We start from the raw sequence: 22,983 nt of genomic DNA on the forward strand, positions 1-22,983 counted from the left end.
ACTGTATGCTGGGCCAAAGCAGTTCCGGTGCTGGAGGTTAGCACCTGCCATGATTCTTTCTTAGCTTGAATGCTGAGACTGTTGGAACCAAACTTGGTTCCCACAGTTAAGCGCTAAGACTCTTACTAGCTGTCTGACCAAAATTCTGGTCAAGTGACTTATTATTCATGTTTACGATGGAAGCTTCTCCAGAAATGAAAGGTGCAGAAAGCGTGTGACAGTTATCTCAGTAGAATTTAAAGAGGCTTTTTTTTTTCTTTTTCCATTAATTAACTCAACACTGATACAGAACAATGATTCCTGATAGGATTCTGAGTAATATCCTGAATATATACCTTCACATTTTGTAGTGCAGGAGCACACATGATTCTACATGCTGTGGGCACTACTGAGCACATGAATAATCTTGGATGAGTGAGAGCTGAGACTTTCTGTGATGGACAATGATTGTCTTTTTCTTTTCCATCTTCTATATTCATTTCCATCTTCTACATGGTCAAATGAATGTGTAATAAAGATTCTACTTGGTTTTCTCAGAACTGCTTACTGTGAGAAAAATGGGAAAAGAAGCATCTTTTTAAGAGTAGCATGTTGGGGCTGTCATCTCAGCCTTGAGCTATTTTTTCCTCTCCTGTATGCTAGGAATCATTCACTGAGGTCTTCTGCAGATGGCCTGTCATTGCCTTGCATCATTGCCTTGTTGGAACGCTTACCTGTGTGCTTATCTTCACCTTTTTTTTCCTACTACAGCAGTCTTTTCTTCAGCTTTGTTTTGTCCCCAGTCTCCATAATCTAAAAGCCTGTGCTGTTTTAAATCTCTCTGACCCTAGGACAGACCAGCTCTTTGTCCTTACCTCGTTAGGTTAGGTTGTGGTTGGACTTGATGGTCTTGAAGGTCATTTCCAGCCTGAGTAGTTCTATGATTCTATGATTGTGTTCATTTGTTTTAGAGAACTATTTCATTCTGTTTGTTGCTGTGCATACAAGGAAAGAAACTGACCATTCCTTAAAGAAAATATAGTCTGTACCATCGCCAGCTATTGAACTTAAAACAATGCTTGGGTGTCTTCGACTCTTCTGTGTGGTGTTATGGATTGGTCAGTGAAGCACACTATGATGCTGAATTTGTCAAGTAGGATGGATTTATTTCAAGATTAGCTGGAATTATTTCTTTGTTTCTGAACTTTGATGGTTGTGTTTAAGGAGCAGCGAATGTGTTGGAATGCATTCTTAATGTCTAATACTGATTCTGTGAGCTGTGTAGTGGCCATTGATGGAGTAACAGGGAGAAGAGAGTGTTTCTAGCTGATTTCACTATTTCTCTACCTTGGTTTTGGAAGGAATAGACTGCTCTACAGATGCTGCAGTGTTTTGTTCTTTATTGCAGGGAGTTTCTGGAACAGCATGGTGAATTCTGCCCGGTCTGTATTTACATGCGAGATGAGGTAAGGCAGCAAAGCCCTCTTAACTGTCTTCTGCCTCTAAAATATAAGGAAAACTTAGCCCTGCTTTCCAACCTGGAAAGTGTTTCTTTTGAACTTTCTTGAGAGGGGAAGTAGAAAAATGTTGGTCTTTTCAAAGCCTGACAAGTCTGTATGGAAAAAAGTTCTCTTGGAACATAACCCTGGGCCGGTTAGACCTCTGAGCCCATAAAATGAGCTCAGTGACCTGTTTGTGTTTTTCTTTCCAACATCTTTTAAAGCTCGAGTCAAAACAGTGGTTTCATTTTAATAAATATTTGCTTTTCTCCCTGTTTTGATCTTTTGCTATTAATGTTTTGTTTAAAATCTTGTATGTGTGTATTATGGAATTTGCTCTCCCTAGCAGTCCCCTTTACTTCCCACTGACCTCTGTGGACATATTGTCTTTATTCTAGAACAGGTCATTACAAGCAGATGGGAGGTGTGTGCAATGAAATCAGCCATCTCCTAGCTCAGAGATGTTGCCTGGTTTAACTACTGACATAAAAATCATGCTTTGCTGTGGCTGGATCAGGTTTGATTGTATGCGTGGGACAGAAACATGCATCTTCTTTTCTATGAAGATAATTTAATAGTGAATTTGTTAAAGCAGCGCAGGTGAATACAGATGGATTCGGGTTTCATTTCTAACTGTGGAGTGTTGAGTTGTTTCTGGTGCTATGTGGTGGTTGTTTTAATGCAGACTTCTTTCTACAGTGACCTCTTCACATACTCTCAGGTAGGCAGTTGCTGTAATTTCTCCTCTGTTTGTTACAGATCTCAGGAAAAGATGCACTAGAGAAGACAACACTGAAGTCACTTGGCCTGACAGGAGGCAGCGCTATTGTCAGGTTGGGAGGAGCAAGTTTGAGCTCTTTGTTTTGTATTTTCACTCCAGTGAAATTGTTTTGTTCAAGTATCAGGGAAAGAAGCACGAAAAAATGTTAAAAAAGACAAACATCACTGTGCTCAGTAATTACTGTATTTGCCTGTTTATCTGAAACTGCTGCCCAGATGTGCTTCCCACAGCTGCAGATGCTGGCGCCGACCAGTTGTACGGATTAAAGGGGCTTGTTTGCCTCTTGGTTTTTTCTTTTTGTCTTTTTGTTGTGTTTTTTTTTTTTTTCTTTTCTGTTTTTTTCCCCCCTCCCCTAATTTTCTGCCTTTATTTATTTATTATTTTAAGCTCTCAAACTCTGCAGTGCCTCCTGCTGACTTCCTGGTTTGATAAGGTGGGAGTCAGTGATTGTGCAATCATCAAGCGAGTTCCTTCCATTCCTTACAGTGTGGATGGAAGGCAGAAATGATTAAAAACTGTGCTTTACATTGGACTACTGTTTGTTTTTTTTTTTTCTTTAAGGTAATTTTATTTTCTTCCTGTGGAGAGAGTAGTTCCTGTTCTGTTTTTACCCCCTTCTGAATTTCAGAGCAGTCAGAATAAGCGGATTATTAAAATACAGTCTAGCCAACTCCATTGCATCTTGGTCATGGTGAGAATAGGAAGGACAGTACTGTCACTAAAAATGATTTTTTGGTGTGTGTGTGTGTCATCTTTTAAGGGTTGTCATGAAGAAATGCAGTTTGTCTGGTCAGGAGGAAGCAGCGGATGCCACAGCACAGTGTGATGAGCCAGTAGTAAGGCCCAGCTCTACTGAAGGAGCAGTGGATGTGCCCCTACCTCAGACACAGACATTCCCTGCGGTCTTGGATCACAGGGATGAGGCCTTGTCTTTAAACAACTGCACGGACGAGCAAGACTCTGTTAGAGAATCCAATGCCAGCTTGGAGGAGCCGTGTCCTCCCTCAGAGTCCAAGTCTATCCCATTTGTCCCTTTTTTTGGAGGTGGGCAACGTCTGGGGGACTCTTCTGTGTCTGCACCACCTCTCGAGTTAGATATGCCATCTTCAGAGCTGCCAACAACTTTCTCTAGCCCTGGAGGCCCTTCTAAGCCAAAGAAGTCTAAGAACAGCCAAGAACTGCAGAAGGAACAAGAGCAGGTAAAATAATTTGTTTGCGGTCGGTCTTTGTATTTTCCCTTGCCCTTAGCTGAGCTCCTGAGAGGGGAAAGATGTTTTAATATTTGTGTTAGATGCCATGATGTCATACATAGAGTTCTGCCAAGAAAGTGCTGTGTTTTTACTATAGGACTTAGGAAGGCTGGATGTTTATGAGTTTACATGCTGTCCAGAAGTAAGAAAAGCTTTGAACCTTGAAATGTTTTTAAAATGATTGGTTGTAATGGTGGCAAGGCAAGTGCATTAGGAACGTGGTCCAGAAGCACTTTTATTTCTGCCTTAAATTTAATAAAAAGCTAAATTTCTTTAACAAATGCCTGCTGTCACCTGAGTCCTGTTTGTCTGCTCTCTCCTGTGTAGTTTTACTACAGATGAACAGAATTTGGCAAGGCTTGTATTTTGTAGTTCTCTGGAGATGCTTATTGCTGCATGTGGCTGACTTACCTTCTGTGTGTCGGCCAGATACACACCTGGTACATCTTCCCATACTGAAAGGGATTCCCTTTCTACTCATTATATGTTCATGTCCTAGGAGTGGAAGTAGTCTTAAGTATGTTGCAACCTGATTTCATGCCTACTGTGTGCTTCTAAGGTCTGAGAAGACAGTGTTCCTCAGTCTTAAGTTGTAGGGCATGAAACACTGAACTCCATAGTGATGCCATTGTAAAAGCAGTATCCCATGCTGGTGGTGGTTAATATCTGCTTCCTCAGGTCTTCTGTCTGTAGTCACTCTGGCTTGCAGTTTCTGCTGATGACGTGGTAAATTGTGAGGGCCACAGATACAGGAAAGGAAGTTTTCAGTTACAGTTGCATCAGTCTTGCTGAACTGTAAATATTTGAAAAATGAGGTCTGGACCTCTTCCATTCAGTCTTCCTTATAGAGGTGTATTCTGTCTTGCTTTAAAATATCCTGTTTCTTCAATAAACCCTGCCTCTCATTAACTCTTTTTCCACAAATACAAATTGTGCATCTATCTGTGTGGTTGGTGTCCCTGAATTAAAAATATGTGAGTTAAAAATAGAAGTGCTGTAACCCATACAGCGATACCAAAACTGATGACTGAAGAATGCTGCATCGTCATTACGGGATGATCTCTGAATAATGTCAAGTTTACTTTCTGTAGGGCAGCAGTGCAGAATTGGGTGCCTTCAGAAAGGTTGGGTACATCTGATAAGAAGCCTAGTATGAGAGGTGTCAGCAGTATTTCCATGTTAAGTTATGAAGTTGTGTGTTGGGAGTTTCATGTCCCTGTTTCTCTGTGACCGGCTCCTTCCTTTGTCCCTTCACTCCACACGTCATCAGGATGGCTGGATTTAATCTTCAGAGGTCTCCTTTGTTGTTTCCCAGTTTTTAGTACCTCTTAGAGTTGGAGTTCGGTGTTTATCTTTAGTTCTGAACCAGCCAAGGGATTAAACAAAGGAAAGCCATATGTAGGAAGAAAAGACGCCTGATGCTGTTCCAAGGGAGCTCAATCCAGGAAGAATTTAACAAGGCTGTGCGTATGCCCTCACACTGATGTAGAGATTCTACCTTGGTTGACTTCTTTGTGGTTGCAGTCCGTTCTTGATGAATTTCAGAGTTGTTTAGGAGAAGCCAGACCCTGGAAGGACCCTGGAGCAGTTACAAATGTAGCAGGAAGAAGCCTTGCCAACCCAGTGGTGAATGTTTTAGTATATTAGAAACATGTTTGGGTCTTTTTAATCAGTGTTATTTAACCTTTTGGAACGGGCTCTGAGCACGGAGGGCTAAACAGTAGGCCGTGCAATTTATCCAGTGTAATGCATTGCTTGCTTCAGTGACACTCTCACCTATGAGGGATTTGGAAAGGAGGAGTTTCAGTTGTATCTGAAAAGGAAGGAAAAGCACGAGGGTTTGCTGCTCTTCTCCATCTGCAGTCTGCGCTTCTCCGCATGCTGACTGGAGAGACAGAGCTAATTTTGTAATTTTACTGGCTACAGCTTAATGGGAAGCTGTGCTGATGGGCACAGAGCTGTGCTGCAGTGGCCTGGGGACTCTTGTGTGCAATCCAGAATCTTGTTCAGAAGTGCAGTCCAGTTCAATCCACTCGGAGGCACTTTGGGAACTGGCTTCCCCTCCAGTTTGAGAGCAGCCCTGGGAGCAGCTGCAGATTCAGTTGGGGGGGGGCTCTGCCCTTGTGTTAAACAGCATGTGATTTTTGACTGCTGTTTTCAAGCCCTTTGATCTCTGGTGCTTTTGCAGCTGATTGATTACATTTTGTTCCTCCTCCATTCCTGCCATCCTCTGCTCTCAGCAGCAACAGCAGAGTGGAGCTAGCCACATGGCATCTGCTTTTTGTCCCTTTTCAATCCTGAGGGGGGGAAAAAAAAACAAAACAAAACAAATTATTTTTAAACATCAAAGGTCCATTTTTGTAAAAGAATCTTCCCATTAATGCTTTGCCTGTGTGTGGTTTTTGGAGCCGAAGAGAGGCTGGATAAAATCTGTGCTGGCGTCCCTTCGTTTCTTAGGCTAAAGATGGTTTACAGACAGCTGCGTGCTGACTTTGATGTCAGAACATTAATTATTAGAAGGTAACTTTACACCAGATTCCCCTGGAGATTAGAGCTCCCTGAGGTGGTGGGGAGGAGATGGGTCTCCAAGGAGATCTTAGGGCTCTGGTAAGCACAACAGCCTCCACTATCCTTAAAGCTGGAGAAAGGTTTTCCTCAGCTCACCTTCTTAGGGCCAGAGCAGCGACCTTGGATTGAATTGCTTCCTTTGCAGTTGATGGTATGGCATAGACTGCGGTTACATAGGGTGTGTAGCAGACACTGCTGTGAATTGATGACTTCAGCCCACTGTTGGGAAGTGTGTGATGTTGTGGCTTTGGTTGTAGAAGCAGAGATTTTGAAGAATTGCTATTTTGGGAAGGTGACAAACCATAACGCAGGTATCGCTGCAGAAAGGTGGCAGCAAGTGTGTAATTCTTCTGAGTTAGATAATGGAAGGTAGAAGCTGCCTTACAGTCACCTTTCACTGCCTTCTGTCATGCAGAGAGTACCACACCTGGGCTGGGAAGTGATTTGGCTGACCTGGTGTGTTCTATTTCCAAAATTGCCCTTGGATTCTGCCTGTTCCTTTGGCTGGTGGGTGATGCGTTGCAATAAGGCTTTATTGAAAGTACTCAGACTGTGAGGTGCCTGATGGCACTGGCTAAGTGAGTAAATGGTAATGGATAAGGAAACGGGGATAAGGTGGTTGGTTAGTGGGCTTTGGGCAAGGAGAGAATTGGTGGAGCAACAGCAGAACCCTTTTTCTCTGAAGAGTTTCTCATGCCTGTAAGGAGGCAACACGCCTGGTGGATTCCAGCGGGTGTGAAATGTGTAGCAGAAGAGATGTGATGATGTGGCAGCCTTTGCATCCTCGGGGGCAGAACAGTCATGTCTTCTGGCTGCTGAGCAGTGCCTTGTAGATACCTCATGCAGCTCTTTGATCGGAATCAGCGTGCCACGCAATTCTGAAATCAAATTGCAGAAGCTTTGAAAAACAAGTTCAGAACGCTTGGATCATTTTTCACTCATTACAGCTCACTCCATAACTCTCGTTGTTGGGACTGAGCTGAAATTGTCATGCTAGGAGGTTCTTACTGTAGTGGTGTGTGCAGTCTTGCTAGATGTTCACATCTGCTCTTCTGTATAGAAAACTTTCTGTTTCTTCATATTAAGTTGCAGCTAAGTACTGCGTCAGTTTGGAAGTCGTTGTCAGCAGCAGTTGTCAGGGTTGGCTAGGAAACAGGAGAAAATGATCTAGCCATTTTTCAGCTCCCATCTGTCTGTCTGGGCTGGTGCAGGTACGCTGCAGAGTTAAGTGGAGGCGTCTTGAATGGGGCATTTATCTATGGGAAGCAGTATGTTTTGTGTCCAGTCCAATAGGCTGGAGAATGGCTGCGGGGGGGACGTTCCACAAGTCTTTTCTCTGTATGCGTGTGTTCAGAGTGAAATGAGATGTGCCTGATGGGTGGGGAGGCTGGGCTAACCCTGATGCCAGCCTGGCCTTCCCAGCCCCTGCTTGCAGCGCTGAGCCCTGCTGTGCTGCTCAGCATCGCTCCCTGCAGCAGCCCCGCGTTCCTCCCTGCGCCCGAGGAAAGAAAGCTGCAATCAGGGTCTTTCACCCTCTAGTTACAGAGGGCTCTGCTCAGCTTTCTAAATGTAGCCAAGGGTCCCACCCATACAACCTCGCTCTTCTAATTTCTCAAATTACCCTTTAGTGCCCGCAAATAGAGTGGATGTTGCCTTGTAATTTGTTGTCTCTTTTGACAATTGAAGGAGACTCCTTCTGTTCCCAAGAGGCCCGGGCCTGGGGGAAGGGAGATGGAGGGCAGGCGTTCAGGCATTCATTTGGATTGGAAAGAATATTTAAGGGAATATAGGGGGGAGAAATGGGAAACAGATTTGTTCGTAGAGCTTAGGGCTGTGTTAGGCCAGCTGTAAAGAAATGCTGTATTAACTATCAAAACTTTTGTTCTTGTGGGGCTCCTCAGTCATGGACTGCTTTCCCCTGCAAATCCTGCTGCCTGGAGTACAGTGCACTGCTTCAAGGCTTTGGGCATTTAAAGATGTCTAGGTCTTAAAAAGTCTGAATTGTTCAAGAGTAAGTAGACTTATAACAGCCTTATGTGTATGTGACCCTTCTAGTGGTTATGTTCACAGTCAGTGCCAAGTACTTTTAAAAGTGCAAAGCAAAATGGGTTTAGTTGTCTAAGGGAGTTCTCTGTGTTGGATGAGAGTTGGGTTACGGACCAGAACCCGGGTCAAAAAGTTGAAACATGTCTGATAAAACCCCACAGTGACTGAGTTGAGAGAACTCAACAGGTAAAAGGGTGGCTCTTTAAAGTAAGAAAACATGGGTTGAGACCTGACTGGGAACTGGTGCTCTTGGCTCTATGGCAAGAGAATGCAAAGCAAGGAGAATGGAAGGTATGACAACAGGCAGGAGTACATGGCTTATAAACAGCTTAAAAGGGCAGTTTGTAAGCTCTGGTGCTTAGAATAGCACCTGTACTCATTGTGTGATGCCTGTGGGATGGTCAGGGAGTGGAGTACTTCCTTAGCATCATGAATTCTCAACTAGTGGTTGTAGATCAGTTTGCAAACACTCAGGAACCTTACAGTGTGAGCAAAGCAGTGCGTTTAAGACTAATCCACACCTGTTTGTATTCTGTAGCTTGTAGAACGAGAGCCGCTTCTGTGTCACCCAGACCTGCTGGATCCACTTCCTGCTGACCTGGAAGACCTTCCTGATGACTTTTTTGAAGTCACGGTGGACGATGTACGGAAACGTTTGGCACAGCTGCAGAGTGAGAGGCAAGTTCCCTTTGTACTGGTGACTGTGTTTGCTTCATATCCTTCTGCTGAGCGCAGTCACACTGTGCCCCTGCTGCTGGCCATGGTTTCTGGGGTAAGGGTTGTAGGTAAGTTACTGGGTATGGAATTAATGATAAGCACTGGAAATCTCTACCCTTTGTGCAGTTTGATTTCAAAGGCTATGCCATGTTTCTGTTTAAAGAACCTTTGTGTGTGAACTAGTTAACTGTTTGTGTTTGGGTTAATTGTTTCACTTGAAAGCTTCACTTGAAAGTTTCATCGTGAAGTCTGTGATGCCTGGGTGGTGATAACTTTATCTGAGAACCTGAGCTAGTCAGGGCCAGTCCCTCACCAAAAAAAGGAGTGAAAGAAAGGTTCCTTCCTGTCTTCTACACTTCAAAGAGTTAATCAAAGCTACTTAACACCCCATCTCTTTTTTTTTTTCTTTTTCCTTCTCCTTTGTTCTGAAAGATAAGCCACTGTCTTTTATATTAGATGTGCTATTATTTGCTGGAGGCTCAAAACAGTGGTGAACTCCTGCTTTCTGTTTTGATGTGACTTCATATTAACTACCAGGAATTAAATGGCTGGAATTAGTAACTTGTAATGGACAAACATATGAGCACAATACTACAGCTTCTTAGGAGCAACTCCCACTAAGTAAGCATCAAAAGCAGAGTGACAAGCATGTCAAGAGAGGGGATTCTCTCTCAGCTCTGCTTTTGTGAGGTCCTACATTGCAGTACGATGTTAAGCTTGGGGCCCTCAATGTAACAGAGACCTACTTCTGCTGAAGAAGGTCCAGGAGGATCTTGAGGATGATCAGAGGACTGGAGCACTTTTCCTATGAACAAAGGCTAAGAGAGATGGGATTGTTCAGTCTAGAGAAGAAAAGGCTCTGGGGAGACCTTATAGCAGCCTTTCAGTACCTAAAGAGAACCTACAGGAAAGCTGGGAAGGGATTCACTTGGGAGTGTGGTGATAGGACATGGTGGTGGCTTTAAACAGCAGATTTAGATTAGGCTTTGGGAAGAAGTTCTCCACTTTGACAGTGGTGAGGCACTGGAACAGGTTGCCCAGAGAAATTGTGGATGCTCTGTCCCTGGAAGCGTTAAGGCTGGGTTGGATGGGGCTTTGAGCCCATGGCGGGGAGGTTGGAACTAGATGATCTTTAAGGTCCTTTCTAAACCAAGTGGTTCTGTGACTTCGTTAGCAATTACTAGCTTTTTCAGCTAGAAAGAAAAACCTCATGTTCTGTGAAGCAGTTCTGAACTAAAAACTTAATGTAAGGTAGCTTCCCTGTCACAACAGCATTTGTCTGTCTATGTTCTCAACTAAGCTGACTTCATCAGTGTATTTATTTTTAAGAGCATCACAACATGCCTTTAAACTCTGCAAGCAATCCATGAAACTACGCTATAGCCAAGAGGAGTTGGAGCTGGTTTTTCTCCCCATAGACCTCTGAAATCCACATGAGTACACAGATGGGCTTGAAAATTGCTCTGCCACTTGTGGGTCTGGAGCAGTTAGTGGTACAAATGTGGGGTCATTTGGTGGGGGTTACTGGAATTCAGCCCCCTCAAAAATTTCCTCATTTCCAAATTTGCTGATGCTTGTAATCCTTTTCCCTCCTCACAGCCAGGGATAAATATAAAGACAAGTTCCACATGAAAGTGATATCAGTTGGCTTCTGGTCTTAGCTGCTGAATCTTACTGAGGACTAGATGCATGCAGGGCAGTATTTTATGTGCAATTAGAATTTAGTTCTGATTTCATGAAGAGGCAAGAATTGATGTCAGAAATTGGTACACAAAGAAGAAACGGTGCAGATTAATTTCATGATTGCTTTTCAAACCGTGAGTAATACTTTCAGAGCATTTCAGAATGTGGTGTTCCAGCAGACAGTTCTGAGTACAGCAGGTGAAGTAAGCCTGTGGTGGTTTTGTTTAGCAGCTGTTGTTCCTGAGGTACCTTGGTGATTCTCAAAAATACAGAGGTCCTTCAGTCTGGATAGGCATAGGAGATAACTTAGAAATAGTTGTGCATTGTTGTAATTATATGATCAAATGTTTCACCAAAATGTATTCTGGTAAATAGGATATCCAGAAACAAAGAAAAGGTCTGAAGCTGAACATGGAAATGAAAGGGATCTGTTGGATCTAAGCTTTTGTCTTTACTTACAGAAAAAAAATGTCTATGTTTTTGTGAATGCACTGTTTCATCTCAAATAGTGCTGTGAGAGATGTGTAGAACAATTGAGCAGTTCTCATCAGCTTTGCTTGGACCTTATGCTTTCTTAATAAAATTGAAGTGTATCTCAAATGTACAAAACTGACAGTTTGTTGTCTTCCCATGTATTTAGGAAACGCCTGGAAGAAGCTCCACTGCTGACCAAATCCTTAAGGGAGGCTCAGCTGAAAGAAAAGCTAGAACGTTACCCAAAGGTAGCCTTTGTTCTTTTCCCAGTCCTTCTGGCTAGCCCAAACATGGGGGTTAGTAGCTTTGTGAACCAGATGAGAACAAGATCTTCAGCTGCTTACAGGAGGATGTTGTAAATTCTTTCCTTGTTAATTGTTTGTGGCACTTGCATAATAGCTGCACCAATTAAAATCATCTCTCATGGAATGACGTGGTTGAGTGCCGTGCAGTATAACTCCTTTTGCTTTGTTCCAGATGATGCTTCAAAACCCCCTCCTTACATGCACACATCATTCTACCTGATTGAACTTTTCTATCCACCCCTCCTCTGTAAACTCTTAAGTTTCAATAGTATCTCATTATGGGTTAAATGTTAGGGACTGGAGATACCTCACTTTGTAAATATGATCTTGTTGCAGCTTCTGTCTTTGATGATTTATTGCAAAGAAATAAGAGATTACGTTCTTAGGTTAGGTGCTGTCTGACCAACACTGGAAATAGAATGGTGCAAGTTATTTTAGTTATGCTGCCCAGGAGCTGTGTGAGTGGCAGATTCCTGCTACCACAGGTGCTTCAAGGTACTGATTCACTGTCTGTACCTGTCCATATTTAGGAGATAGCAATGTCTTGTGAGCATCACTTAGTGCAGGGAGCTAACCAACAACGCTGCTGCACTGTAAGAGATAGCATTTGTAAAGATCAGAGTTCTCTTAGGGCCTTGGGAAACCAGGCAGCCTCTGTGTGTCCTTTCAGGAGCTGCACAGTAATTATCAACCTGTGTGTTTTTGTGTGCCTGTAGAGTAAAAGATTCAAATCTCCCTGTGTAAAAAGAAACATGCAGCTTTGAAGCCAAGGACAGGCCTTCTCAAATGGCCGTGCACAGCTGACCTGATGTGCTTTGCCTCTGACTAGGTGGTGTTGAGAGTCCATTTCCCTGACCGCCATATCCTGCAGGGGTTCTTCCGACCTACTGAAACTGGTAAGAGCAGCCTCTGCTTCAGGTGTGCCTGCAGCTCACCTCTCTCAGCATTAGCTGCATGCCAAAAGAGGGGTGGCTCTAGGGTGATCTTTCTGCTGTCCAGGGGGAGTAATACAGGTGGGGAGTGGGGGAGGAGGGAACAAGCTTTACCTGCTATAATAAGGATAACAGGAGCTAGACATTTCTGCCTCTGTCAGTTCACAAAAGATAGAAAGTCGGACTGTGTGCAGAGCAACCCTTGCTATTATTAATTTAGATCTTATTTTGAGCAGGCAACAATGCTATTTTTGATACTTTTATATGATAGGGAAAACTAATAATTAGTTACCAGTGTCTCACCTACCTGCTGTCTGCAAATCTTGGAGCTGGTATTGGATTTCCGTGGAAGAACTGGACACGACAGCATCGTTTGATTTTTGCCAGGGAACCATCACATCTAAGCATTTTCTCCAAGAGGTCTGCAATAGTAACAAGTGTGGTAGTGTTCCTTTGGGCAAAAGGCAGCCTGCAGACGTTACAGAGGGTAGTTCTGGAGGTACCTGTTAGCCCTTCTGCCTGGTGTCAGGGGAAACAAATGTAACGCAGCAAACTTCTCTCTCTTCCTTTTTTCACAGTTGGCATTGTGAGAGATTTTGTAAGAAGCCACCTTGCAGATCCAGATTTACCATTTTACTTGTGTGAGTGTGCTGTTGCTAATATTTGACCTTAAAGCCTGTTCCTAATCATGATGCATATGAGATCTTGTGATGCCATGACACACAATCTGGGGAGGGATGTATATATTTTTTTCCCCTAAATACGGCAGCAGAATGCAAAGGAGGTATTATCAGCTCTTAGCCATGTTATGATTCTACCTAATCAGGAGCCTGTGTGGGCTGTGTAGAAGTGTCACTCTTTTTTTTTTAAGAAGAAGAAAAAGCAGTAATCCCTCCCATACCTGCTGTATTTATTGTTTTGGTTGCTGGGTGGCCCTGTTTTGTAACTTGTTTTTTAACTTCAGTTATTGCACCTCCCAGAGTCATCTTGAACGATGAAAGTTTGAAGCTCTCTGAGGTAAGGACTCACGTGTGTGCTCTCTCTGACTTGCTGCTCCCCCTTGCCACCATATGCTTTAGTTACTTTCAAAAGAAGCTGTGTGCTGCTGTGATCCCTCTAGACCTTTCTAGCCACAACTAATGGGACCAGGTGCTTCGGAGCACAAGCTGCTCACCAGAAGAGGTCCACCTTGTGCAGCAATATGTTCTTTTTTTGTGGCAGGGGTAGGAGCTTTGAATTGTTGTATACATACAATTAGTGCCTTGTGAAGTCTGTACTGTATTTAACCTTAAAAAAAGGCAAGAGCGGTTTGTTGTATTTGTAGCTGGCCTAATATAGTAGAGATGACACTGGATTGGGATAGGTGGCTGTTTTCAATTTTTATGGCTAGAAGTAGAGGCTGTGTTAGTCACAAATCTGACCATTTTGAAGCTGCTGTATGAGTGTTTAATTTTTCAAATCCAGACTTGTGGATTTTTTTCACAAATGTCGGATCAAGGGGTCTTGAAATTTCTGGCCAGACACATGGCTACATAAATCACACGTGCTAAGGAAAGTCTGATAAAGAGATTTTACCAGTCATTTTACCCCACATTCGAGATGTTTAAAATGTGGTGTCATTCAGAGCTTCATGGCCTTTTGCACTGGTGGACTGAAGATCACTTGCAGAGGAAAAAGTCGAGCAGACTGCAGTGAAGGTTTTAGCTTGATGCCTCAGAGCAGAACAGTGCAATGGCAGGAGAGAAAAAGGGACCTTTCAGGCAGTGTGGCGAGTTAGGTAGGCATTAGCATGTCTCTGAAGTTGTTTGTGATGGAGCTTTCCAAATTCCACAACTTCATGACCAGCCCATGTGGATATGATACAAGTGCAGCTGCTCGTAGGCTATTGAACATCCAGAGAGGCAAAGCGTGTATCCCTGTGCTCACAGGGAGAAATCTCTTTTTCCTGTAAGCTGATAAAGATTCATTGCTGAAATTTGTGGTTTTGGGAGTGTCAGCATTCTTTGTATTGTCACAGTAGTTACAACAGGTATAGATTCCTAGAGAGTTCTGAGCTTCTTGGGGATCACAGCCCCATTTGGTTCCACGGTTCAGGAAGTGCTGTGCAGAAGCTCTTGGCCTCTGCCCAGCTGCACAGCCTGAGGTCTACCTGCTTCTATCAGACTTCCCACACTCTACTTAAGCATGTCATCTCTTTGAATGTGTTGTGCAGGAGACTGTGCTTCTCCTGCCAGACAGGAATGTGAACACGTATGTCTTGGTAAGAAGTAATACCATGGTGTGTGGGGTGACAAATGGTTTTCTTTTCAAAGCCATTTTTGTGTGATTTAATCAGTAACAAAAATACCAGTGGAAAACACTTTGTTTCTTTGAAACAGGAGACTTTCCAACTCAGGCACAAAGGCAGTTTCTCCCAGCTTCCTCTGACTTGTGCCATCTCATCCACATCTGCCATCCAAAACATTGTCTCAAGTCCCACATGGTAACCATGATGGGAAATGCAAAAGACAAATTTTGTCTTCAGATTTCTGAGAAACTCCAGGAAAAGGAAACCGGTTGTAGTTGCATTGCTAATAATACATTTGGAAAACATTCGGAGGAGCAGCAGATAATAAAAAATGTTATCCACTTGTTAGCTGTTCTGAGGCAAGGGAAGCAGCCTTGGAAACGTGGCTTGTGCAGGCGTGTTTGAAATGGCACATGCACACTGCTCTCTGCCCCCACACCTTCTCCTGTGGTTGTCTTAAGCTGTCATGTCTGGACACATCCCTCACCTTGAGTTCCTTTACACACGTTTTCTAACATGCTTATTGGAAAGCTTTTTTTTTTTCTCCCCATAATTCCAAAGTCTCTTGACAGCAGATGTCTCCTGCATAAAATGAGTGTTGGTCTTTTTCTGAGATTTGGCTGGGATGCCTTCCAAGCTTTCCTGTCTCAGCCTCCAGCTTCTCTTGTGTTCCTACAAAATATACTGCTGCTTTTCAGTGTCTCTGCAGTGATTTCTTTTCCATATGCCGCATTTTCCTCTAGGATCCAATGGGCTTTGAGTTTTGATACTATTTATTTTTTCTTTAAGATGATTTTTTTTTTTAAGTACCTCCAAGATGCTGAAGAGTCAAAATCTGCCTCTGTAATTTACATTTTCCCTCTTCTTGCTTCTTGTCTCTTGGATATTTTGCTGCTCCTGAAGTTCTAGGTACTTCAATTTCTGATGCTGCTTTCTGTTTTGTCAGTGCTGGAAAGCACCCTGTCTGCTTGTGTACCTGTCCTTATCACCTTGAAATTGCCTTTCAAGGATTTTCTGGGTACCTGTGGTTATCACTGAGACTTTCAGAGGCAGAGGCTGCTTGAGCCTCAACACGAACCATTCTGGACATAACTGCTGCCAGCCTGGATGTTTTAGGAACATACTGTAGTGGGTGGAGCTCCTTTCTGTGTGATATGGCTAGGAATTGGTGGGTTGGGGATGCACATCCAATGTCAGGCATGGATCACAGACCTGCACCTCGGTTTCCCAGGATTTATGCTAGCAGGGGGTTATCTTCCAGTGTTCAGGCTGCTGCGTTGCTGTCTGTAAGAAAAAGTAGATGGTGTCTGAGGTAGTAATGTGGGTACATTTGAGTGATGTGAGTGTAATTTGTGTTGAAGCCAGTCACAGGAGTCTCTGCAGATGGTGTAGTGTGCTATTATCAGTATTTTTCTTCTCTACGCTCTCTGCCTGCATTCAAGCTGATAAGATTGGAACCACATTTATTAAATCTGATAGCTCACAACGAAGGGAGAACATTCATGATATAAGCAGAACCAGGGAAAATGACAAATATTGTCAACTTGTTTGCTAAACTATTTGGGCTGAAAGAAATGCCTGAAATGAATTCTCCTGAAATGTGTGTACTTACACTGTAGTGAGAGCATGGATAGGCAGCAAGGTATTCTGGAACCCGTGAAGACTTCAAGACATTGCTTTGATTTTTCTATTTTATTTTTGTTATTGTTGTTTTTGCTGGCTGCCTTATCCTCACGTCCCTTGAAGTGTTTTATAATGTTCTGCTCTCCAGAACTGAACAACCGCAGGCTTCCCTGTTGTAGCACTTGGCCTTGAGTTTCTTACAGCACTGGTTGCCTGTTTGTGCTTCCCTAGGCTAGCCAAGCTTCTCAGAGTTGCTCTTCCCTTTCTTGTTCCTCCCAGAACCAGGCACTTGAGTAGCTTGTATCTGGAGGGCATTAGTAGGAAAAGTAATTAAGAGCTGAGTTAATACCAGGAAAGAGTTAGCAGAAGGTAAGAATACCAGCCACTGGGAAGGTCAAGGCAGCAAAGGGCAGGAGGCCATATTCCCTCTTCTGAGAAGCTGAAGGAATCCACACTCTTCCATGTAAATATTTAGTTTTTTTAATCAGATCTTAGAGTGCACCAAGTGTTTCCTCTGGCATGTACTGTGGGGCAGGAGTGCAGAGGAGCTGTTTGTTCATTTCTTTGCCTTCGGTTCTGTTTCCATATCCAACTCATTAATGCCATTTTGGGCAACACGTCTGGCATTCTGTTCACTGAAGCTGACTGACTTGGGCAGTGAGAGGCCTTCTGACTTTTGGCAAGAGTCTGAATGCAATTGCAGAAGAAACTTCTTCATGAGAGTCTTTCCACCAGAGGTACTTCCAGTGGCTGTTCTTGGTGTTACTCCACTCGCTAATAAGGAAAATCAGAATTAATAGTGAAATTCACCCAGAGGATGGCATTCACCTTCCTGCGTGAAGCCTCAGCCCTTTATTACCGCTCAGGATTTTCTCATCTAAGTAGGCTTTGGTCGGAATCTTACTTCCTATTTGTCATACTAGTCCTGGTAACTCGTCATGGCTGTGCACACTTGCTTCTCGTGCTGGTTTGGATTAGGGCAAGGCAGTGCAGTAAGGATGAGGCCTTTCTTGCACGGCTTAGTTCAGAGTGGAAATTCTGCCAAAAATATTCCCTCTTCTACTATTAATTTCGGAGGCCAAATCTTTCTGATCTCAGCTCAAGGGCTCAATGAATACTCTTTATACCTGGATTCCTTCTTAAGTAGCCTTCTCAAAATAGTGCTTTCAAGTCTTATCTATGCCTTATGAATTTTAAAGGGCCCCTGTTCAAGCTGGATCAGATTTCCCCCGTATTGGCTGCAGAATATCCATCTTCTTTTGCAGTTGCAGTCCACATTGAGAAGCTTTGTTCTCAGGTTATAAACAAGAACCACTTAGTCACTTTGCCCCTTTCACCATGGCTGTGGTGTTTATTTCTGTTTCAGCAATGCTTTGCAGTCTTGCTTGAGGAAGCTTTTGATCCACCGGCTTTCCGGTTGAATTTTCCAAGGGCAAGTTTATGTGTTTGGGGTGTGTGTACTGTGCAGTATTTCATGTTGGTAGCTTGGGTTTCTCCTTCCATGCGCGTGTTCCTTTGAAGTGCTTATTTTCTTATTCATCTTTTAACATCAAACTAACTGCAGACCTGTGGCACTCTAATCTTTTCAGATCATGTAACGGAAAGAATGCTTCTCTTTCTGGCAGCTGCGAGCTCCCCTTAGACAACAGTCCCTGCCTGATTTGAAAGCATCATTCTTTCTGTGAGCAGAATAACTGCACGGTAATAATGGACATCGTTTGCGGTACTCAGTTGTAGGACTTTTGGAATGCGTGCATCTGGAAGTGCCCACTGAGGGAAGAAGTGTTGAGATGGTATTGAGGGAGGGTACTGTCTGAAATCGTTTTTGTGCTCTAGAGAACAAATGACTAAAACATGCAATAAAAAAAAAATCAGAAATATTTCTCCTGTGCGTCACAGTTGGATTCGCAGTGGAATTTTGTTCTAGGATGGATATTTTTGTCATGACCCAATATACCACTCCACAACCAGGATGCCCTGCTGTCATAAACCATGCTCACCACTGTGGTATCTGAGTAACTTGGGTTGTCTGAAATAGAATTTTGGGTTACTGTCGCTACAGAGTTTGAATGTGGCTGCGTGAGCAACAGGCTGGTCTTCAGACAGCAGAAACAGAAAGCGTGAGTTGTACCAAAGCAAAGTGATGAAGCTGTGTTACTGAAGAATGTTTGAAACCTAAGGAATTGTTTGTTAGGAGTGACCCTCCTTAAGTACACAGGGTGATAAGCAGGACGGTGGTTCTTCTGCTTCTTGCCTCGTTGGTGACTGTGACTACGACCCCGGTTGGTACTCTGGAAATATATATTTATTCCTGCCACTGCCATTTTGTGTGGCCTTGAATAAGTTACTTATTCTCATTAGATCTCAGTTTTTCATTGGTACAAAAAATTGTAGTTTCTTAGATTTTTAATTTGCACTGTGTGTTGCCTTTCATTATGCACACATACACATATATAGTGCACATTAGGACACCATTTCCAATCTTTCTGGATACTCTTGCAGTAAAAATAATAATCTAACTACATCTTGCAAATCTACCCCGAACAGTGTGATTTGAACATTAAAATTCCATAGTTTTAATTTTCCTTGTAAGAGTAACATTGTACCTTTGGCTGGAAATGAAGGCAGCCAGGAAGAGAAATGCTGGATATTGCAGCATGGTAACTACCTGTTGACTTCTGTTGTAATTCTTCACATATAACTGAGTGGAGTTTTTTGAATGCTTGTTTCAAGCAACCTGTGATTTGTTTGGTTGGTCTGCTGCACCCAGTGTAACCGTAAGAGGTTTCTAAATCTCTCTTGGCTCAATGATGTTCTTAAAAGAATCCTGTGCAATGAATTTAAGACTGCAAGATTCATCTTCTAGGGCCACAGAAGCATGTAAGTGAAGAAATTACTGACCTAAGAGTATGCATTTTGAATAACATTCTGCCCAGTACGACTTCTGCTTCCAAAGCAGTGTTGGGGAATACGAAAGGCTCCAGCTTTCTGGTTGTGTATTTTCCTGTCCTGAGGATACTAACTCCTTCTCACCTTTATGCCAAGGCATTCCTTGACAGGTGAGGTTATTCCACTCTGTGTGCATATTTCTACGTATATCTTTATATTTAGTGTTGCAGAAAGCTCTGAGGCAGTGTGTCCTGCTGGTGACTGGCTGGAGAGCTGGTGGGGTAGCAGTGAGGTGCAGCTGGCTGTTTCCTGCACTGCACCCAAAGTGAGCCCTGAAATAGGGGGTGACACCTGAGAATTCTGAAATGAGAAAGCTGGATAAGGGGTGGTGTGAATGAACTGTTATTGTGGAGAAAGATCTGAATGCAAAACCTTATCGGGTATGAATTTGGTAACAGATCCCAGTTGGCTGAGCACTGGGAAGGGGCAGTGATGGGGGGAATTGCTCCGCCGTAGGTAGGAGGTTGTGTTGCGTATGCCTGTGAACTGCTGTCCAGTGCTTTTCAGTTAAAAGATTTTGGATTGATATTTTGCCAGCAGCGGGAAATGGCTGTGGTGGTGGAGCCTGAAATTCAGAACTAAGATTGTTTGTCAACTTGTGAGTAAATAGGGTAGAGGTTTATATTGGGGCACGTTCTGTTTGTGTGTTTCTGCTGCTCAGTATGTCTGTCTAGCTCTCAGTCTGTGCTTCTCTCTCTCTTTCTCTTTGTGCCTCACTTTGGCCCTGCCATGAATTTTCTCTGACCCCTTGGGGCCATTCCTGCATGGAGCTTTGATGTGTGTGCCCAGAGCTTGATTGACAAGCAAGTTTTGGTGGTGGCAGTGGGGAGAGAGGAGGGCAGGGCTTTGAACTAAAAGGCTTTGAGTTTTGAGATGTTGTGCTTACTTATCTCCTTCAGAATGTTAATTATTTACCAAGATAATTGGGCAGGAGGGGAAAAACAGAGAGGGGAGGTTATTAAAAAATTCCAACACTAACACGCTACAAAAACCTCATTTTCCAACTTGCAGCTGGCATGAAAAGGATGTTGTGTGCAAAAGGGCTTGAGTGTATGTGTGTTTGGGGAGGGGGTGCTGGGGGGGCTCCCTTTTAAGCCACCCATTTCCTAAATAGAGGGATCCCTTCAGACGAACGCAGCGGAAACATCAAAGCTCTTGGAAGAATTTTCTCTGGGGTTTCTAAACCGTGGCTGGTACTTTTTAATTAAAAAGTTTATGGAGAGCTGTCTTTGTGACTGGAGCAGGCAATCTTAGGCGCTGTTGATTGAGGACTAACGTGTTAAAAAGACCTGGTAAATAATGATTTCTGCTAAAATGACACTTGGAGGATATGAAGATCCCTGGTCGCCAGGCAGGAGCTGAGGTTTGGAGTAGACAAATGAATGTCTCCTCTGCTTTACTCTAATGTGCAGGCTGTGTTACTTAGGAAATTCTACAGCACCTTTTGGATTAATGTCCAAAAACTTGCAATGCCACGTACTCGTTGGCATTTGTACCAGGAAGATAGTTGAAGCTGATTCATCTCATCTCCATTCATCCATCTGGATTAATCTACATCTATACTAGGTGGGAATCCATGGGCTCCCCTGTAGAGATCTGGTTGGTTTTGGTTTGTGGTTTGTTGGTTGTTTTTTTTTTGAGATACTATAACTGCTTTGCTGGATGGAGCATCAGTTCCAGTATCCTGATGGTGGCAACAGAGGCTCAAGAAAACTCAAGAGCAGGCAGCCTGCCCTGTGCAGTTCCTGGATGTGCCTTGGTAGTAGAAACAGGGGCAATTGATGCTGACAAGACTTATTGGTTTGTTTTGTTCAAGAAGAGAAATGGAGTGGTGTTATTTTGCCAGTGTAAGTGTAGACCATTAGTCAACATTTTCTGTCTCACTGACAGAAGGGAAAAGTTTGAGTCTGGTTTTATTGCACTTGTGTGCTGGCAAAAGAGGAGTGCTTGCTGATCATATGCTCTTTAATGTGTGTTCCTTGTGTACGTGAAGGGGTAGGCAGAGATTCCAGGTGATGAGTGCACACCTTTCTGGGGCCATCATGGCTGGGACAGGCAGTGCTTCCCATCTTTCCTGTGATGTAGTCAGCTGTGACGTACTGCATCGTTTTGTACAGAGGTGATACTGCTGGGATCAGACTCAACAGATTTACGTACTGTATCATGCTTTCATTTGATTCATTCCTTCATGAACTATATGCATATGTATTCTTTTAAGGTGTGACACTGTAATTAAAATGCATATTAAGTTAATTATGCTTTGGCTGACAAACATCTCAAATAACACTCACTGAGGAATTGTTGAAAAGCAGGGTTGCAGTGGTGTTCTGGGTTCAGTTCTGGGCATGCTCTGCTCATTATCATCTCTTTTAGAGGTAAATACATAAATACAAAATAATAATATTTGCAGATAAAATAAAGTTCATCAGGGTGATAAATGCAGATGTGAAGAAGGCAGTCCTGCAGTTACTATAATGAGCTAAATGAATGAAAAAACAGTTTGAATACAGCACTTATCCAAACAAGTAGGAACTGGCAGTTCAAACTGGATTGAAAACAAGTAGGTTGTTGGCACAGTGTGTTGCTGCACATCTGTGTGTAGAACAGCTTGTGAGTTTTGCTTCATATTTACTGTGAGTGCCCTGTGCTGTATGCAAGTTGAGACTTCTCTGAGTTATGGATGCTTCAGTGACCTGATCTTAAACTCTCTGAATTTGTCCATAGCTGTCTGTCTCTAACGTTCACAGTAGATTGTGGAAGCATCTACAATCAGTAACCTTTTCTTTTTCCCCTTTGCTGCAGGCTAAACTCTTTCCAGCTGCTGTCATTCATTTTGGATCTGAGGAGCGCAGGGGTGAGTGAGCTTCCTCTCTTCTTCACCTGATTGTATAGCACCTGTAGAAGACTGAAAAGAATTGTATCAGTATATTAGGATTTCTTCCAGCAAAAGATAATGCAGTCCTTGCCAATGCTGGTAACTGTTCCCCTTCAGACTGGTTAAAGCTCATCAGAGCTGGGTTGTTCTCGCTAAAAGTGGATTTTACTGCAGTTAGCTTAAGCACAAATATAAATATAGTACATTTCTTGTGAGATTTGTTAGGCTGTTGAGCAGGCATTATCTACTATGAGGACAAAAATGAAAGAAGAATAATCCTATAGAAGGAAATTTCACTGTAGAAGATGTTAGCTGGACAGATGTGAAATGCTCATATAGACCTCCTGCTGAGTGGACTAGCTGGAGGTGGGAGAACAGATTGGAATCCTCAGTTGCCTGATATCTCTGGTTTGTACTTAGAATTTCTCTTTGTCCCGGAGATGGAATAACACTCTTTTAGCGAGAAAAACGTAGCTCTGATGAGCTTTAACCAGTCTGAAGGGGAACAGTTACCAGCATTGGCAAGGACTGCATTATCTTTTGCATAATAGCTCCTCAGATGGAATGAGCACTGAAAGAAAATGTCAGAATCTCAAGGTTTTGAATGAATGACAAAGTAAGATGCCTCGAGTTGTGTAAGAAGCAGTCACAGTTTGAAAGTGTCCTGTTTGACAGCTGGTGGAAAACTTGCTGTGGTGTACAGCAGGTTCTTGTTGAGCACTGAGCTACGTGAGTCTGTGATTGATGTCTTTATGTTACCAAACAAGTGTTGGGATTTCATCAAGTTTCATTTTAAACAGATTGTTACCTGAAATCGGACCTGCTGAGCTCTGCACTTTCCCCTTCTGCAGCTGATTTATTGATGGCCAGGTATGTTGGAAATGAGTAGAGTTGCAGTTGAGTATTTCAGGGAGGGGGGGTGTGGGCATGAAGTGCCTTTCTAAAAAGAAATGTGATCTGAAGATGCTAGGACTTCAGTTTCTCCTTCGTACAGTCATATCTGAATTTGTAGCTT

At 43.1% G+C, this 22,983-nt stretch overlaps 1 protein-coding gene across 1 annotated transcript in view; it reads left to right on the forward strand.

Moving 5' to 3' along the window:
* Positions 1-22,983, forward strand: part of ASPSCR1 (ASPSCR1 tether for SLC2A4, UBX domain containing) — a gene marked incomplete at its 3' end in the record, with an annotated part of 36,160 nt that overhangs the window by 11,769 nt on the left and 1,408 nt on the right. Inside the window, exons 5-14 of the mRNA XM_079544275.1 lie at positions 1,388-1,445; positions 2,238-2,311; positions 3,020-3,458; positions 8,662-8,801; positions 11,164-11,245; positions 12,132-12,198; positions 12,813-12,875; positions 13,199-13,251; positions 21,896-21,947; positions 22,769-22,838. Coding sequence (XP_079400401.1) covers positions 1,388-1,445; positions 2,238-2,311; positions 3,020-3,458; positions 8,662-8,801; positions 11,164-11,245; positions 12,132-12,198; positions 12,813-12,875; positions 13,199-13,251; positions 21,896-21,947; positions 22,769-22,838 — 1,098 coding nt within the window. The remainder of the gene's footprint in view (positions 1-1,387; positions 1,446-2,237; positions 2,312-3,019; positions 3,459-8,661; positions 8,802-11,163; positions 11,246-12,131; positions 12,199-12,812; positions 12,876-13,198; positions 13,252-21,895; positions 21,948-22,768; positions 22,839-22,983) is intronic.

Source organism: Tetrao urogallus (assembly GCF_951394365.1).
Source record: "Tetrao urogallus genome assembly, chromosome: 18".
In the NCBI taxonomy this organism is placed as follows: Eukaryota; Metazoa; Chordata; class Aves; order Galliformes; family Phasianidae; genus Tetrao; species Tetrao urogallus.